The sequence below is a fragment of the Schistocerca gregaria genome, chromosome 2, assembly GCF_023897955.1.
Source record: "Schistocerca gregaria isolate iqSchGreg1 chromosome 2, iqSchGreg1.2, whole genome shotgun sequence".
NCBI classification, from domain to species: domain Eukaryota; kingdom Metazoa; phylum Arthropoda; class Insecta; order Orthoptera; family Acrididae; genus Schistocerca; species Schistocerca gregaria.
In genome coordinates, this window is record NC_064921.1 from 660691956 (window position 1) to 660710714 (window position 18759).

Sequence of the window (18759 nt, forward strand, 5' to 3'; positions counted from 1 at the left end):
AACATGTTGGCACAGGGCCTTGAATGATTTCTGTATAACATTTTCTATTTTTAAACCCAGTCCTTCCATTCCTTTTTTATTTGTGATACTGTTATTTTTTAATACACGTGTCAACAGTAGAGCCTCCATTACTCTGTTCCTCAGTGATAAAACATTCTTCCATATTTTCGAAATTTTTCCCTTCATATCACTTCTTATAGCCCTACTAAATTCCTATTTTTTATTTTGGGTTATTCTTGTTTCAACTGAATTTATTTTGGGGTCATAAAGTTCCGCAATTCTTTTGTCCTTGAGTAAGATTTAGAAGAATCAGGTGCATATCCAACGTTTATTTAGCCAAACTTCTTGCAGTGGGGTGTGGATCAGTACTAACTGGATTTTCCCCGTGGCCACATACCATTGACTACATTACGTCAGTTCACTACTTCTAATAGTATTTTAACCAGTTCAGAACAGTGACGTGCATGGCAATAAGTCCTCTGACAACCTTATGCAAGTTTCACTACCCTGCCCAGCACAAAAGCATGGCTAGGCATGTGAACAGTATTCAGTGTTGGTATACCTTCCAAGCCTGACCAGAGTGCTTCTGAGTCTGGGACCAACACAGCCACTAGCTGCACTGCCTGAATGTAGTATTTGGACAGTGTAATAATATCCTGGGTAGTCCCCTTAACCATGCATAACATATAATTAAGGATTCTTCCCCCAACTATTACTGATCTTTTTTCATTCACTTGGTTCCTATCATGATTTTCATTTAAAGTAATTACTAAACAGTTCCTTCCTTAACGTAATTTTGTTTAATACTGATGAAACCTAAAATTGATTAAGAATGTACAATAATGTTGGAAATTTCATTAAATCAATCTATTCATCTTTTCATCATCAGACAAGTGAGGGCAAAACATAAAGCACAACAGTGCAATATCATTCAGTAATATTTACAACCAGAAACACTAAACTGCACAGTCCATATCAGAGTAAAATAGTAACTCTCAAAAACACAAAATTCACACAGAAAACTTCCTTAACACTCACAGTACACTAGTACACTTCAGTTTATTTCATACCAAAAAATATTATCCCATTTTAATGTAATCAGAATTGTTCCATCAAACTGGTGGTACATAGTACTGGAGAGTATACATCATTGGATTACAGCTATTTTCATTGTTAATTACTTTCTCTATTTCTGTTATTGCATCACGTTATTGTCTACAAATTATTAAACATAATAACAATTTTTTCTTAGCTCTCAGATCAACAGTGGGTACATTATGACCTTCAACTAAATCCCTGATGTAAACACATACATTATTTTGCAAGTGAATGTACTATACTATAAATCAGAATACGATTTACAAACTCTGACTTCTTCACCTTCTACTTCATGTCAACTTTCAACAGAACATCATTTCAGCATCACTTTAATCACCTTAATTCTCAAAACACATAGAAAACTTGCAACAGAAACATTCTCCAAATTGCAAAAATTAAAAATATTTTGATCAAAGTATATATATAAATGAAATGAAACTCATTTGGTTCTTATTCATGGTTTTTCTAATGTCTGTCTTCTGTCATAGTACTCAAATTCTACCTGCCTCATCTAAAAAACAATCTTCTCTCCATAGAGAACATTCTCATCAAAAACGTAACTGCAATGAAATAAAACTTCAAATTTTACATGACTTGTCAGCCTAATCTGCTACATATTCAACACAAAATGCTTATCCTAGCTTCATTTTTTAATAATAATTCTATGCAGGTGCTGACAGCAAATAGTTAGTGAGCAAGTCTAACATTATGGCTTTCCCATATTAGCAAAACTACTCACAAATGTTTTATGTTAATTTACCAAATGTATCCAAAATGAAACCTTTCCATGAAACCAAACATTATAGAAACTCAGAAGACATTTAGTGATATTATTTCCCAAAAAATATTGATTATTCAAATTCCACTTCAGATCAGTACAATGACTCCAAAATACATCCAAAAATTATCAGCAAAGCATAATAATGTTCCATGTTACCTTAAATGATACCTAACAATATTTTTTTGTCCACAACAGTGTGCTGTATATTCAGTTTTAAAATCAGCATAATTTCGTCTAAATAATGACAAAATTAACAAACAAAACACAAACCTGATAAAAATATATATTACTCTATGTACAAAATCATTTTAAATAACATCAACACAACATGCTTCATTTCCTAGTATTTTTTATCCTACAACCTAGTTCAAGTCGTCAGCATTAAGCATAACTCAAGTAAAAGTATTTATCAAACACAATTGAACATAAATCCTAACATAGATATGCACAAACATTCTATACTGAAAATACTTTTATATGTATAAATTGTAATAACAAAAAATTTATGAACTGTCATAAAATTAAATCATAAATTTCAATTTCCAAAATGCATATGCAGAACTCTTTGGCTTTTCAGTAACAGATAGACTATTGTTACACCTCTCTTGGTTTTCCAAGACACATTTCTTTGTTTGGAGGCTTTTTCACTCTTTGTAGCAATTCACCTGGCTGCACTTTTTCCAGTTTAAAGTCAAAACTGAACATAATTCTACAATCATTCCATAATCGTGCATAACATTACTGGTATATCTTAATTGACTTTTTGTTTCAAGTCTACACAAATAAACGAAAATTATGTACCTTTATGTCATGAACAGATGTAATTTGCTTTCACATACTGCAAATATTCTCTCCTTCAGTGGAACTAAAAGATGAAGATTTTCATATGTTTTGTCAGATACAACTATTTTACATGAGTCAACATAATGTATATCTTAGATCAGTATTCTTCTAACTCCCTGTTTTTGAATTATTGTCAAAATTTCTTTTAAGGCTTCTCCTGATTTGTTGTGCACAGTGCTGATAATCCTATCATTACACCTCTGACACTTCCTTTTAATTTTCGCTGGTTACCATTCTCATTCAAAAAACAAGAAAGCTAGCTTCTTCATCAACATTGACTACTTCTTCACATTTTTACCTAAAACATTAACATTTTTCAAGATAAAAGCAATTTGTTTTTTTAACCATTAAATAGTTTATTTACACATTCCTCTCTGTTAATTATTTTATAAGCAACAATATTTTCAACACTAACTACATTGATAGGTTCAGCTACTAAAATAGGTTGTGCTTCAGTCACGTTTTTGGACTCATCTTCAAATTCTTAACATAAACTTCTTCAATACTGGCTACTATTAATATTTCACTTCCAAAAATTTTGTTTTGACTTTTTCCCTCAATACAGTAATTTAAAATTTTGACAAAATTTGCACGTTTACTATAGCGTCTTGAACACTAATTTCAGTTTTGCTGCATTCTACTTCATGTAGTAGCTTGGAAACATTTATTCTGTGATTGTTCAACAGTGCCACATTTTGTTTTGGCCATTTAGTAATCTTTTCTAATTTTTTTTTGTAACAGATACTTCAATTGTCACTAGTATCCATTCTAAACTAGCTGTTACTGTATGTGCAACAACTTGAATACATTTGCATTTCATTAATTCTCTTTCTAGTTTCTTCTTAAACATGTTTACTGGCTTTTAAGTTTCACACCAAAAATTATGAAAAAAAGTAAAGTATTTGGCTATGCAGCAATCACATGATCACATACATTGATGTATCAGGGACAACCAGCAGATTAGTTAATAATCATTGCCTTATTTTCCACCAGTAATGATTGATGTATTTGGGCTTCAATCCAACAACAATTCTTTCAGTTGAGGAATAATTTCATTGGTCCACATTCCTTGTAAATTCGCATCTACTTCTCCTTCTTGGTCTGAAAGACATAAATTTACTGCAGTACCAAAATCTCTGCTACAGAAGAATACTGAAGATAAGGTGGATAGATCACGTAACTAATGAGGAGGTATTGAATAGGATTGGGGAGAAGAGAAGTTTGTGGCACAACTTGACTAGAAGAAGGGATCGGTTGGTAGGACATGTTTTGAGGCATCAAGGGATCACAAATTTAGCATTGGAGGGCAGCGTGGAGGGTAAAAATCGTAGAGGGAGACCGAGAGATGAGTACACTAAGCAGATTCAGAAGGATGTAGGTTGCAGTAGGTACTGGGAGATGAAGCAGCTTGCACAGGATAGAGTAGCATGGAGAGCTGCATCAAACCAGTCTCAGGACTGAAGACAACAACAACAACACCAAAATCTCAGAGCACCAACATTATTATGGTCCTCTCATGTGAAAAACAATTAAATATTAGAAATTGACAAAGAAGAGCACTTTTTCAAACAATTCCTGCACCAATACAGTGCAACTATTGTAAGCGAGAAGTAAGGCAGAATAATAGTAAAACACATTGGTACTCATTTCCTCTCAGCAATTTATCATTAATAAACATAGATTGTCAAAAAACTTGGCTCACTGAAACAATAAATTTCACAATTAAGAATGTGATCGGATTTTATTGTTTAAATTTGATCACTGCTTGTTTCAGTTTCTTCCATCTGATGTTTTATTTTCTTAATTTTGTATTCCACATAATATCACAAGTTAGTCTTCATACTGTTACGGTGAGCATCTAACTGTGTGCTTCTCCATACCATATCCACATATTAACCCCTGAAGAACAAAGATACACCCACACACAGGACACAATTCTTACAAAGTATCGATTCTTTTATTTCTATAGAAATTTATACATAGCTAATTAGTTATTTTCAAATATTTTCAGAATAATTTACAAAAATGGTGATAATGGCAATAATTTCAACTGTAATTACAATTTAAAATTAAAATGGAAATGCGAAAAAAATGTTTTCTGAAAAATTATTAAATTAATAATAGTTACTTTCGATGCATGGACCGAACATAATTTTTTATGTTTGAATATAAATGAAACAATACATTACCATTTGTTCATTCAAAAACCCAGATTTATGTAATTTCAGAACATTTTTTATGTACCAGCTTCTCAGAATTTACCAGTAGGTAGAAAAGATAACGAAAACAGGACCACTGATCAGTTGCATTACAACTTGAAAGTGGGATAACATATGATGAACGAAGCAAGGAAGATGAGAGAAGCAGAATAGCACAGGCAAGGAAATTATTCGGAGTCAAAAGTTTCTTGTATGAAACATAGGCCTTTACCTGATACTGTGAATGGATAACAGGATGATGATGTGTAAGTTCGTTATGGGCAGTAAAAAGCCAGAAGAGACCTGAAGCTTTTGAGACATGATGTTAAACACGTATGTTGAAAATTGAGTGGACTGACCAAACAACAAATGAAGTGGTACTCCGCAGAATCGGCGAGGAAAAAGACATGTGAAAACCTTTCAGGAGAAGGAAGGACAGGACGAGAGGAATGTGATTAGAAATTTGGGAATAACCTTCCATGATGCAAGAGGGATTGTAATATGTCCAGCTAATAATTGACGACGGTGAAGATAAGTACTACTTGAGGATAAACAGGTTATCACATGAGGATATAGTGAAGAGCTGTATCAGATCAGTTGTACGAGTGATGAGTATACTGCACACCCCCAAATAGCACCCTTCCTCGTTGTTCTTCATATTTGTCCGCTGTGGCTTTCCACCAAGTAGTCTTCAAGAGCGCAAGCATCACAGTAGCATCAAACACATGTCGCCATCAACAGAGAACAACTTGAATCATGGCTAGTCTTAATTTCAGAGCTCCACCGTCATTTCTGTAGACAGAACTGTATTGCTCCCTATGGCCATGCAGACAACATAGGGATCAACTTGTGTTGTGGTCGAGTTCCATAGTCCGTTGATATCTCCTCACTGCATATGACACTCTTCACATATCATAGCAGTATGCTCCATACAATACGAATAGTCACTGTGTGACAAACAAATTTCTCGGAGACTGATTACTGTAGGACATTAGAGCTCACCCTTCTAATATTAAAGCGTTTTGCAGTAGATGTGTCTCACTGGTTATTCCTTATTCCCACCGCCTTTAACGACTCTTCACTAGATAAGAATATAGTAATCCTGTTGTTCCCAATAACACTAGAGAGAAAGCTAATAAATATACATTTACATCATTTCTGTGCTGTCGCTGTTCCACACATATTCCGAGATTTATTGGGGTTATTCTTTTTTGATGTCGAAATTTCTACCAATTTAAATTTTCTTGCCTACAGACGTAAAAGTAGCTATTAAAACATACGAAATAAAAGTTCCTGCTAACGTTTGTCACTGTGCATAATACGCCGAATTTGTGGTTTAGGCTGACTAGAGTGTGTGCAGATATTTGTTGAAAAAATGTGGAAAGGTTTACTCCAGGCACACTTCTGCTACAAAATGTTGTTAACAGTTGATGAATACACTTGAAGGATGACGGGAAGTGGCTAGAACCAATGAATTACAGACAAAAAATCCTTGTAACTGAAGGCTAGACACAGTATCAAATTGTGCAATAAAAAGCAATCTAGAGTGTGGTATTTAATTGCCATTCTGGTATGACACACTGAGACATGGATTACAGACATCTCCAGCACGATGAAAAGTGCATCTTAGACGTATGTATATATGTCCTTCTCTCTTCCTCTCTTTCAGTCTATCTCATACTATCCCCTCTTTCTGTCCAACACCTCCTCCCCTACTTCTGTTATTCATTGTCCATCTCCTCTTCCTTCTCAACCTTTCCATCTCTTACCGTTCTGTCCCTCTATCTTTGTCCTTCTTCTCTCTCTCTCTGCGTGTGTCCACAATAGCATTGCTTCTTAAAAGTTATGTAAATTACTTAATCGATAGTGACTACAATGGAGGCACTATACGTGCTCAGAGAATTGAATTACTGGTATCTCTGTATCGTAGTATACAAGAAATGATTTCATTGTCTTCTCTGTCTTCTTCTTCTTTGTTATTCTTGCCTGGTTGGTTCTGATGTTGCATTTCGATTACGGTCTGTAAAGAATTATTTCTACTACATGTATTGTATTTGGAATTTCTGCTAAATAAATATATTAGTATTTAATGCAGTATATGTTTTTGTTAGTAGCAAGAAATTACCTTCCCTGTCCCCTTTATTTAATTAATTATATAACAATTAAATGTTGCACTGGCCATTTGTAATTACATTGTTGAAGCGACGCCATTGCTGTTAAAATTGATAAAATTTCTTCATAGCTATTTAATTCTGAATATACTGAAAGAATTGATGGCCAGAAATATCCTGCATATTCTAACGTGAAGACATCTGTCTTACTCACGATGTACGAAAAGAAATTTAATATAATATTCAAACAATTATTTTTCTCTGTGAAGCTTGATGCTCCAGTATAGCTGCCTACGTGCAATGGCAGTGTACTCACTTAAAATAATTTCTTTCAATAAAACTGTACCTCAGGCCTAAAATGAAATGGAAATTATTATGAGACGCCGTTTTACATTTACTGAGATTAAATAGCGGCTCCATTGTAGTCACCTACCCATAAAGTAATTTTCATGACTTTTTTCAAGAAGTGATGCTATACCATGTCGTTTCCCCCTGCCTCTCCCCTTGTCCATCTCCTCCTCCCCAATCCCATCTTCTTCTCCCCTTGTCTCCCCCATCTCTTTTCTCCTCTCTCACTGTCCATCTCCTGCCCAATCTCTTACTGTCCATCTCCTTCCGCCCACATCTCTCTTTTCATATCGTCCTGGCCCCTCTCCCTATGCTTCCCCCCCCCCCCCTGGCTACCTCTCCCTGTCCATCACTATCTGTCCCTATTTATCTCCTACTGGACCCTATCAATCTCCGCCTCCCGCTCTCTCTGTCCATCCTCCGCTGGCCTCTTTCTCCTTATACATCTCATCCTGCCCCTCTCTGTGCCCATCTCTTCCTCTATTTATGCCAATTTTCCCCATCCAATTTCTGTATGTCCATCATTTTAGAGGTGGTTGTAGGACTCATCTGTTAGATACAAGATGTCAACTTAAATATCTTTCAGTCATTTACTTTCCAGACTTACTTTATTTGGCAAACAGCGTTTTACTACGCCATCTTCAGGCCCCTGACCGATATGGAAGATTCTACCTAGGTTCTTATTAGTTGGTAGATGATCGCTTTGGCAAGCAGAAATCTACTAAAACTATTATTGCTGGCCCCTTTTTTGATCAGAACCGAAGTAGAATCTTCCTACACATCAGTCATGGGTCTGAAGATGGCGTAGTTAAATGCTGAAACAAGTAGCCAAATAAATTCAGTTAGAGAACAAGACAGCTGAAAGGCATTTAATGACATTCCACCATCCATGTCCATTTGCATACGTAGCTCCTGCAAGACAGGACGGTAAAGCAGGTCGATACTATCCCCACAACACGCCTGCCGTTCAAGACAGGAATTGATAATGATTTGTTTGTCCCTGACATGTAGGCTGCCTGCAAAGTATTGTTAAGGCAAAATGATACTATTTCCTCGCAATACACCTGTTATACAGGATAATCTGTATGATTTGTCGATATATCATCTAGTATTGAGCTATGTGACTATAAACCCAACAGTGCTCATACACATGAAGTTTACTGTTTGTGTGCAAAATTTTGCTGGATTCGATCCAGCGGTTTTGGCGGAGATATCAGACATACATACATACATACATACATATGGTCTCCTGTCTCTTTCTCTCTCACTCTCTGCCTCGCTCTCCCTTTCTCTCTCTCTCTCTCTCTCTCTCAAGTTTATGTGTATGCTAACTTTTTGATTGGTTTGTCTTCAAGACGTGCAATGACAAGCAGTTATCATTAGTACGTTTTGATAAAAAATTAGTAAATTCCCTCTACTGATAATTTGATATTTTTTAGAGTAGTAACCTAAGTGTAAATCTGTTCACAGTACAATTTTTCTGTATTTAAGGAGTTCCCATTACCTGATAACCTCTCAATAGATCTTTGAACATCATTGCTTTCCGTTTTTTGTGTGACTGTGTGTCTACAAGGAGTGATTCAATTCATGTATCATACTTTTGATACCTAGAGATTTCAGAAAGTAAGTTACCCATGTCGTACCACACTAAAATCTCTGCACAAGACGAGTGATCGATTGTCAGAAGAGAGTACATATTTTGGGTTTCCTGCAGACACAGTTCTGCTGCAGTTCGAATTAACAAGTGTATCACATTGTGCAAGTGAAATTGGGCGGCAACCAGATCCGCACTCCAGAGTTGATGTATAAGGCACATTACGTTTCTTGTGGGCAAAACGTCTTAATTGGCTCTGAACACTATGGGACTTAACTTCTGAGGTCATCAGTCCCCTAGAACTTAGAACTGCTTAAACCTAACTAAATTAAGGACATCACACACATTCATGCCCGAGGCAGGATTCGAACCTGCGACCGTAGCGGTCGCGCGGTTCCAGACTGCAGCACCAAGAACCTCTCGGCCATTCAGTCCAGAAAACGTCTTAATTGCTCACAGATTCGCTGTGGCATTCTGCCAGTATAAGGACCAAAAGCAATTAGTGACGTGGTGCCAACAATTTGACCAAGGCCGCACATTGGTGATACAATCCAGATCTTGCAGCGCATAATTTCCTTCTTTTCATCAAACTGAAAGACTATCTGGGAGGAAAGATATATTCCAACGATAAGGACGTTTACACAGTGGTTCTAGAATTGCTTCGTGACCAAGGAGCGGATTTCTATAGTCTAGGATACAGTTGTCACCCCATTTCACTTGCGCACTGTAGTGAACTTGTTATCCTAACTGCAGCAGAATTGCGTCTGCAGGAACCCCGGAGCTTATACTCTCCTCTAACAGTGTGCCACCCTTGTTGCGCAAAGTTCCGACCATTGTTTTTTTTTTTAACATACTTTGTGTCAATGAAGAAAAATAGAGTCATTTATGACTCTGATGTGTAGTGCAGCATTGAATAAAAATTACTTGCCCTGCTATGATAACGTGCAACTTACCTTTCAAGTCTTTTCGCACCAGCAAAGACAATCTTTCTAAGCACTTGCGAAGTAGAGTGATATATTTCTCTCTGTTGTACTCTTCACTCCGAAAGAAGCTTACAGCATAGCGTGTTAATATACCAATAAAAGTTAAGGAAAAGTCCATATATTATGTTGTCACTATTGTAATACCGTAATTCTAGGTTTGGTACGCTGCTGTGACGCAGTGTTTTTTCTCACTTTCCATGTCATTCGGTACACTGGTGATGCTAGCGTCATACAACAACTTCAAGCATAATATATACAGGTAAAAACAGTATCGACAGGTCACAGTTACTTATTATACACTAGCATTAAACTATTAATAACAGAAAACTTTTTTCAGGGATGCTATGATAGTGACGCTGCTGGATACGTTCACCAGCCTACTGGCTGGTTTCACTATCTTCTCCATCCTAGGAAATCTTGCATATGAAATGGGTGTTGACGACATTTCTGGAGTTGTAAGAAGCGGAACTGGCTTAGCATTTATTTCATATCCTGATGCAATAGCTAAATTTGATGCAGTTCCTCAGGTAATATGGATCATCAAATATAATAATTTAGTAATACTTCTATCATTTATAAAAACACAAAGGAGTTTAATGTTGAGTGCAGTGATGATACTGTTATAAGTTTGCCAAGTAAAATAGACGATTACTGAAGAGATATATCTCATAAGATAGAAAGATGTACAGTTATCTCGTTGGTCTCAAAATAATTTGCATGTCGAACTAATTTAGTTACGAACAGACGTTAATCTACAGATGAAGTTCAGTTCAATGACTTCCAGAGGAAATACTGGCGCGTTGCGTCCTACCGCCCACTTACCTAATGCCGAAAGCTTAAGACCAGGTCCCTGGTAAATCTTGTCTTCTTTAAATTAATGATCGTTGCCGGAAAGTTGTGAAAAATAAAATAAATTTTAAGATGCCGGCATGTTATTTGATCCACTCATTTGAAGTCGGCTCTTGCGTTAGTTTTCAATGTGTACCATTTTATTGAAAACAAAATTTCATCAAAGACCCATTATCTTTCTGGGACCAATATATCTTACTTTGTATTTTTACTTTTTTTCGTCAAACTCCTATTGCTTTTATTTATTTATTCATTCGGTCTATCATCTTAAGTGCTTATTTGCACACATTTTTTTTAAAGAATAAATTGTACAAAGCAGTCTATGCAAATCAGCTTCATACATTATATAATTTTCTTTCCTGGTGGACAATTATTGTAGTGCGACTGCTACGGTCGCAGGTTTGAATCCTGCCTCGGGCATGGATGTGTGTGTTGTCCTTAGGTTAGTTAGGTTTAAGTGGTTCTAAGTTCTAGGGGACTGATGACCACAGCAGTTGAGTCCCATAGTGCTCAGAGCCATTTGAACCACTTGATAATTATTGTAACTTAACTTATTATTTTAAATTTAGCTATGAAAATATCACACTTCACGTTATCAATGATAAATATATAATGGCTGCTTCTTTATCAAGTCAGGCCTTGCACTTAGGAGACATTTTCTTAAATGGCTGCTAACTTGTGAGGTACAAGTGACCAGCCCAGAATCTTTACCATTGAATTTTTGTGTTTATACGTGTGCTACATTCCGGAGTGCAGTCGTGTATAGAAATTTAAAATACGGGAATTCTTTTCTAAGATGGTATGATTGTTTGCAAGGTTACTCCGTAATTTCCAGTTACGCATTTGGCTTCTTTGTTTCGTTTAACCGAATCTTGATCCATTTTCAGTCCCTTTGTACACTGCTGTGGAGAAAATAAGGACGAAATTAGCTTTCACATGATATATCACTGCCAAGTAACATAGATCGACGAAACTCGGACCATACATACAAAGAATTGGTGCAATATAGTACAGAAAGGAGATGAAACAAATACGTAATGAGACGAACTTAAATGACACTTTATTCAAAGATTATAATTTACATTGAAGTCACCGCGATTTATGGTGGTCCATTGGAAAGTACAAAAGGCAGAACATGATTCTTAATTGGATGTGTGATCACCACTACAATACATGCTCTGCATCGTGCTCCCATGCTGGCCACAAGGTTGGTAAGGAGCTGTTGTGATAAGGCTTTCCATGCCATTCCATGGTGTTTGAGATCAGCTGCAAAACAGATACCACACGTTTCTGAAGGGATTTAAGTCGGGAATGGGCAGGCCATTCTGTTCGACCAATGTCCTTTCGTCTCACCAGCTCCTCCACCTGTGCAATTCGATGCAATAGAGCATTTTCATCCATTAAAATGAAGTCAGGATCGGATCGAATACACCGCTGGAACGACGAATATGGGGAAGGAGTACAGGGACACAGGAGTGTTGACGATGAATGTACTGTGTTCGGGAGGTCAGTGCGCCCATGCAACATTATGCCTCTCCACACCACAATACCTGGACCACCAAAACGGACATGTTCGACATTGTACCTGTGTTAGTTATGTGTTCCAATCTCATGACATATGAGGCAACATAATGCACCCAAGAATATTGTTGAACATTATTGCTTTGGTGGTGTAGGTGTTATGACGAAGGAAGGTTTAACGCTGCATGGGCGTACCAACTGCCAACCTGGTCCCTAGCATGAAAGCATTCTGCACAGCATACACTGCCGTCTGTGGTGATCACATACCCGATTAAGGACCATCTCCCACCTTTTGTACTGTCAAGGGCACTTTCATAAATCACTGTCCATTCATTGTAAATAATCATCTTTGAACACCAGTGTCATTTCTATTCGTCTTATCGCATTTTTTTCAGTTAACTTCTGTACTATACTATAGCAGATGTTACTACATATGGTCCAAGTTTCATCGAACCGTGTTACTTGGCAGTGACGTGCCTTTCGTAAGACACAGTGCTGCAATTCGACCTGACACGGGCTCAGCAAGTAGTTTAAAGTCCCCTGCAGAAATACAGAGCCACGCTGCTTCTATAGCCATCAATAACGGAGAATATGTTGCCCATGCAAGATGTACTGCACGAATTTACCTCTCTATTATGTCCCATTAATGTTAGCTGGGATTCATGCTGGGAGGTCTAGGTAGCCAAATCATTTGCTCGAATTGTCCAGAGTGTTCTTCAAACCAATCGCGAGCAATTGCGCTCCGGTGAAACGCAATCGTTTTTTGGGAACATGAAGACCATGACTGGCAGCAAATGGTCTCCAAGTTAACAGACATGACCATTTATAGTCAATGGGCTGTTCAATTGGACCAGAGGACCCAGTACATTCCACGTAACCACAACCCACATCATTATGGTGAAACCTCCAGCATGCTCACTGCCTTGCTGACAATTTGGGTCCATGACTTCGCGGCGTTTGCCTACACCTTCTAACACACAGGCCTCCCCCTCAAGAGGAGTATGCTGTGTAACATCATTTCCGGTAGGCCGCTTGAGGGCGAACAGAATCTGCTACAGTGCTGGATTTAATGGCCGTACAAGCAAAGCAACTGAAACCACCGATTGAACGCGATTTTCGTTTCATTTAATATATGAAGCACTGCAACAAAAAGAAGCGACGTTTACAAAGAAATATCCGGTGAAAAATCTGCACTCTGTAGTAATGTAGTTAATTTCTGTAGATTTATCTGTACAAGAAATGCGGAATTAAGTATATATGTTGACCAACCTACCCAGTAAACAAAACTTTGATTACCATTTACGTTGATTTCAAAGCATACTGATTGATCATAAGACTTGATTTATAGAAATACATCTGTTTTTAATTCTGATGTTTCGATGTAATCATTTGAAATGGCGTTTCATGAGTGGTATGTAATAAGGTCAAATATGTGTCATTGGATAACCCAAATGTATGATCAGGACAATGTTTCCATATATCCAAGCACGATAAAAATATGTCTACATATCTGACATTTTCATCACTTGTGCTGGAGAGTGGTTTCTAAAGTGAATGCTCGAAACGAATATTTCTACCAGGTGAGATAACTTTTAAAATGTTCCACCATGTATAAATCAATTTAATTACTTTAGCAGTGCTCTCAACACTTTCAATAAGATGATATTCCCTCAAGGCTAACAAACCTTGGCCAGTCATCTTATTGAAAACATTAAGCACAAGTTTAATTTTTTGTCACAGCAGATTGCTTGGATAAAGAGACTTTAAATTAAGTTTGTTGACAAATTTTATTGCCTGTTTACATTCTGCGTCTTGTACCTTTTTAACTGCAGGGAACTTGGCCATAGGCAGCTGCATAATTCCTGAAACTATTTCAAACTTGAGGTATTTTATTGTTTTATCAGGATAATTTTTGTTGATCCAATTGTTGCTGACACATTTTAATGTGTGAACAAAATCTAAAATACAAAAAAGCGCTAAAAGTGCTTAAGTATCATTACAAGGTTGTTTGTAAACAATTGACAGTATAGGGGGGGAGGGGCAAAGAATGACATTGCCCGTCTGTTAATAGAATCTTTGTCACTAACAACACAGACTACCTGAAAACCTGTTGCATCTATCCCAGAAACTATTTTCTTAGTTAGAGTGAAGAGTTCTTCACCGTTTATGTTTCTCATTGGAAGGATGTTAACTACATATTTCTACGAAGAAAGCAAACTTTGTGTCATAAAAATCTGAGCACTAGTTGCCACACTTTTCCAACTGAATGCAACACCCTAGTTGTACCTCCAGTGAAGTCTAAATAAGGCTTCAAGTGAATTTTATCGACCATTAGTGAAACAACATGAATTCACGAAGAAACTGAACATCTGTTTTGTGTGCAACAGAAAATTGTCACCTAGCTGCTCAGCTGCTGGGTTTATTTGAAAATGTGAACAAATCTTATACATTGTATTAGTATGGGTTAACACAATATAGTGTTTACTTCTTATACATTTGTTAGTATGTGGTGATATTGAAAATAAAATACTACAAAATATAATACAATCTGACGAGTATCGTAATGGTTCTTTTGGACACTATTAAATTCACTTGCTCACATAAAAAATTAATTTTTCTGCTTTCAGTCTCATCAAAAGAATTTGCCTTATTTTTCAAATAATTGGTTATGAATAGAAAGTGGTTCTTTCTGGTGAAGTTTTCCAAGTTATCAATAACGTCAGTTAAATGATTCAATTTGTTAATAGTAATAGGAATTTCCTTGTACCAAGATTTGTGATTATATTTTTACCAACATACAACTGCACAATCCGATCAGCATACACTAGGACAGAACACAAAAGTGTGGAATATCTGTTGTTTCTATCAGAATAAAACTAATGCCCTGTCTGATTTTATAATATGCCAATATTTTGGCAGCTTGATCCCGTCTAAGCTCTTAAGGAGCCATTAAAGGCCACAAAACATCTTTCCTGTTCATATTGGGAATGAATTGCTACACTGGCTGCAATAGTTGTTTCTAAGTTTCTGTTTTCCAGACACTCCCGTCTCTCATTCACATTTTCCATTAGACAAGAAGCTGAGGAAAGGTACTTCGGACAGTTAAGGCAGAATGCATGAGATGGCTCCCGGTTTAAGGCGAGGTTTCGGAAGGGGCACAGAAAATTTCTTCCCTGTAGAGTTGTCGAAATAATCAGTATGTCTCCGAATGATGTTCTCAGTGAGGAGGTGCTCGCAGACTTTGGAATAATGAGAGAAATTGTTATTAGCTACATATGATAACGGGCAAGGGAAATTATGCCAATAAGTACTAACGGAAACTTGGGATTAGTTTCGGTTGCCTTCAGAACAAATCGATTAAAACTGACTCAGTATTCTATGTTATAATGCTAAAAATATTTCTGAGTAAGTAAATCACAGTTTGGCAGTGCTTCGATGCTGTATACAATGTACTTGCTCTGCTATAGAAAGATATCAGGTCAACCGAAATCACGTTTTACTAAGCAACTGGACATCATGCTAACTTAAACGCAATGTAAGTTGCTCATGCTCTCTATATTAAAGCACCCGCTCCCTGAGAGAATCTAACTGAACTGTAAAGATGCTGAGCTTACCTTCGAATTCTGTGTAACCTGAAAATTTTCACTGTGTAGTGTAGATATCCATTTCTGCTGGAGATCTGTTTTGCGCTATAGCTTACAGGAACCGCACAATTTCTTTGTGAATGATAAAGTTCGGCGCAACTTCTTTCTGAATGACACACAGATTGGTAGTTGAGAGCTAAGTCGTGTGATTTTGTTATGCTTTGGCGAAAGAAGTTCACGCTTTTTCGCTGATGCTGGTTTACAATGACAGTCTAGCGGCGATTACATCACAGTTACGCCTCGAGGCCTGAGTATCAGAAGGTGTTGGGTGTGCATCACACTCTGACCCTATTCATTCGGCTCTTACCAACTGAAATCGGAATTCATCTGACCAGTCCAAAGTTTCCCAGTCGTCTAGGATCCAACCAGTATGGTCACGAGCTGACGAGACGCGCTGCAGACGATGTCGTGCCGGTAGCAAAACCAGTTGCGTCGGTCGTCTGCTGCCATCGCCAATTAGCGCTAGATTTTTCCTCACTGTCTTAACGGATACATTCGTCGTACGCAGTGTTGCTTGTCTTTTAGCTCTGACAACTCTGTGCAAACGCCCCTGTTCTCGGTCGTTCATTCAAGGGCTTGAGTCACTGCGTTGCCCGTGATGAGAGGCAATGTCTGAAATTTGGTATTCCCGGCACATTCTTGACACTGGGGCTCTCGGAATATTGAATTCCCTAACCATTTAAAAAATGGAATATCCCATGAGTCTAGATCCAACTACCGTTCCACGTTCGAGGTCTGTTAATTTCCGTCGTGTGGCCACAATCACATTGGAAATCTTTTCACGTGACCAATTGAGTACAAATGATAGCTTCGCCATTGCACTGTCCTTTTATGCCTTGTGTACGTGATACTACAGCAGTGTGTGTGTAGACATATCGCTGGCCCATGACTTTTGTCACGTCAGTGTATGTTATCTTTTAGCAAGGAGTCTCAAGTTGTTGTATAAACCTCGCCATTTGTTAACTAAATGTTATTTTCTTTTCAGCTGTTTGCCGTTCTATTCTTTTTTATGTTGTTTGTGCTGGGAATTGGATCTGTCGCATCAATGGCGAACTGCATTATCACAATTATCTGTGATCAGGTCCCGTCCCTAAAGTACTGGGCAGTTGCCATCACATTAGCAGTTGTCGGCTTCTTGATTGGATTGGTTTATATCACACCCGTGAGTAGGACTACAAAATAAAAGTTGAACGAATGTGCACGCTTTAAAGAATGAAGTATCGAAACAGGTTGCCTGTAAAATATTAACTTTGTCATTTTTAATATTGCCAGGGTGGACAATGGATTCTAAATCTGGTTGACCATTACGGAGTGACGTTAGTGGTGTACGTTCTCGCAACGATGGAACTTGTAGCCATTTGTTGGATTTATGGTAAATATGAGACGACCCCAGAAGCTGAGTAAAACATTCATCTAAGATCGACAGAATACTAATATACTTCTACGATTACAGGAGTTGACAGAATTTGTCAGGACATCTATTTTATGCTTGGAAGGAAGACCGGAATTTACTGGAGGCTTTGTTGGGGATTCATTACTCCAATCTTCCTGATGGTTGTGCTAATATATTCTTTAGTCACAAACACGTTAACTACCTATGGAGGCAAATTGTATCCTGATAGTGCTTATGGTAAGTGAATTACTTTTGGCTAATATCCTTACATGAATGAAAACAATGTGGATTACCTACGAACTAAGAAACTATCTATTAGTTCAAATAAATGTTAATACAGGGTGTATTTCTATCGCTGCTCGTTTAGTTTGTATTGCCGTTTCAAATATACCGGTGATTTTTGAAACACCCTGTATAAGGCCGAAACGGTTTTATTCTGTAGAACGGAAATGACAATACGAAAGAGTTGTTGAGCATTGATCATCAGTGTTAATAAGAAAAAATGCTACAGAAATAGGAATTATACGACCTACATCAGCTGGGTAACTGTGTGCAGGGGACAAACAAAACAACGTATTAAGAATTAACCAATTACACTGAGCTGGGTGAGAGCTTTTATCGATATCTGCCGTACTAGCGTAATGTCTTTGATCCATTGCTTGGCAACTGCGGTTCGGGCGTCCCGCGATGGGGCATCGGCGAAGTGCCTTGCGAAGATAAAGACTCGTGCTTGAGCTTCGGGTAAGCAAGTTGGTTGAGCAACCACTGCATTAATGTGACTCGTGGATGACATTTGGGTGGTGGCTCCATATAATGGCCAAGGTACTGGCTTCGGCAGCTGTATCCGCTTGGAGTATCGACACAGTCTATTGTATCAGTCAGTTGTAGCGAGGCGGACGCGTTGACCGTTAACGGGGCAGCCCCGCTGGTACAAGTGTCTGCTTCCTGCTTGTGCAGCGGCGAGTTGCAAGTTGCAGTCCGAGCCCTTGACTATGCTGTCTTACCTGGTCGACAAGGGGCTTGCCACGGGTTTAATTTCATCCGAGAACAACGTCGAAACTACGGCGAGCATCTGATTTACACCAGTCTGCAGCTGGGTAGTAAAATTTTAGAAACCCTTGTGCTCTGCAGTAAAAAGTTCTACCGGCCTGGTTATCGAACCACATGTCCCTGTAATGTTGTGTGGTGACGACCGGCTGGGGCGCATGGGTAAAACTGTGTTCCTTTAATAACAAAGCGTGTTATTTCTTGTTAACTTTTGCTTTGTCCTTTTAATAAGCAATGTGTTATTTACCGTTAAATTTTAGTAAATCTCTGTCTCACGTTTCACAGGGGGTTGTCTTGTCACTATACACGCTATAGACTAACGAGCAACAGCTGTCCGTACGTAATTAAT

At 37.8% G+C, this 18759-nt stretch overlaps 1 protein-coding gene across 1 annotated transcript in view; it reads left to right on the forward strand.

Annotated features, from left to right (window-relative positions):
• LOC126336291 (sodium-dependent nutrient amino acid transporter 1-like) overlaps positions 1 to 18759 on the forward strand; it is a 91258-nt gene that overhangs the window by 54747 nt on the left and 17752 nt on the right. The window contains exons 7-11 of the mRNA XM_049999824.1: positions 10112 to 10215; positions 10294 to 10483; positions 16956 to 17132; positions 17243 to 17342; positions 17424 to 17600. Of these exons, the coding sequence (XP_049855781.1) occupies positions 10112 to 10215; positions 10294 to 10483; positions 16956 to 17132; positions 17243 to 17342; positions 17424 to 17600 (748 nt within the window). The remainder of the gene's footprint in view (positions 1 to 10111; positions 10216 to 10293; positions 10484 to 16955; positions 17133 to 17242; positions 17343 to 17423; positions 17601 to 18759) is intronic.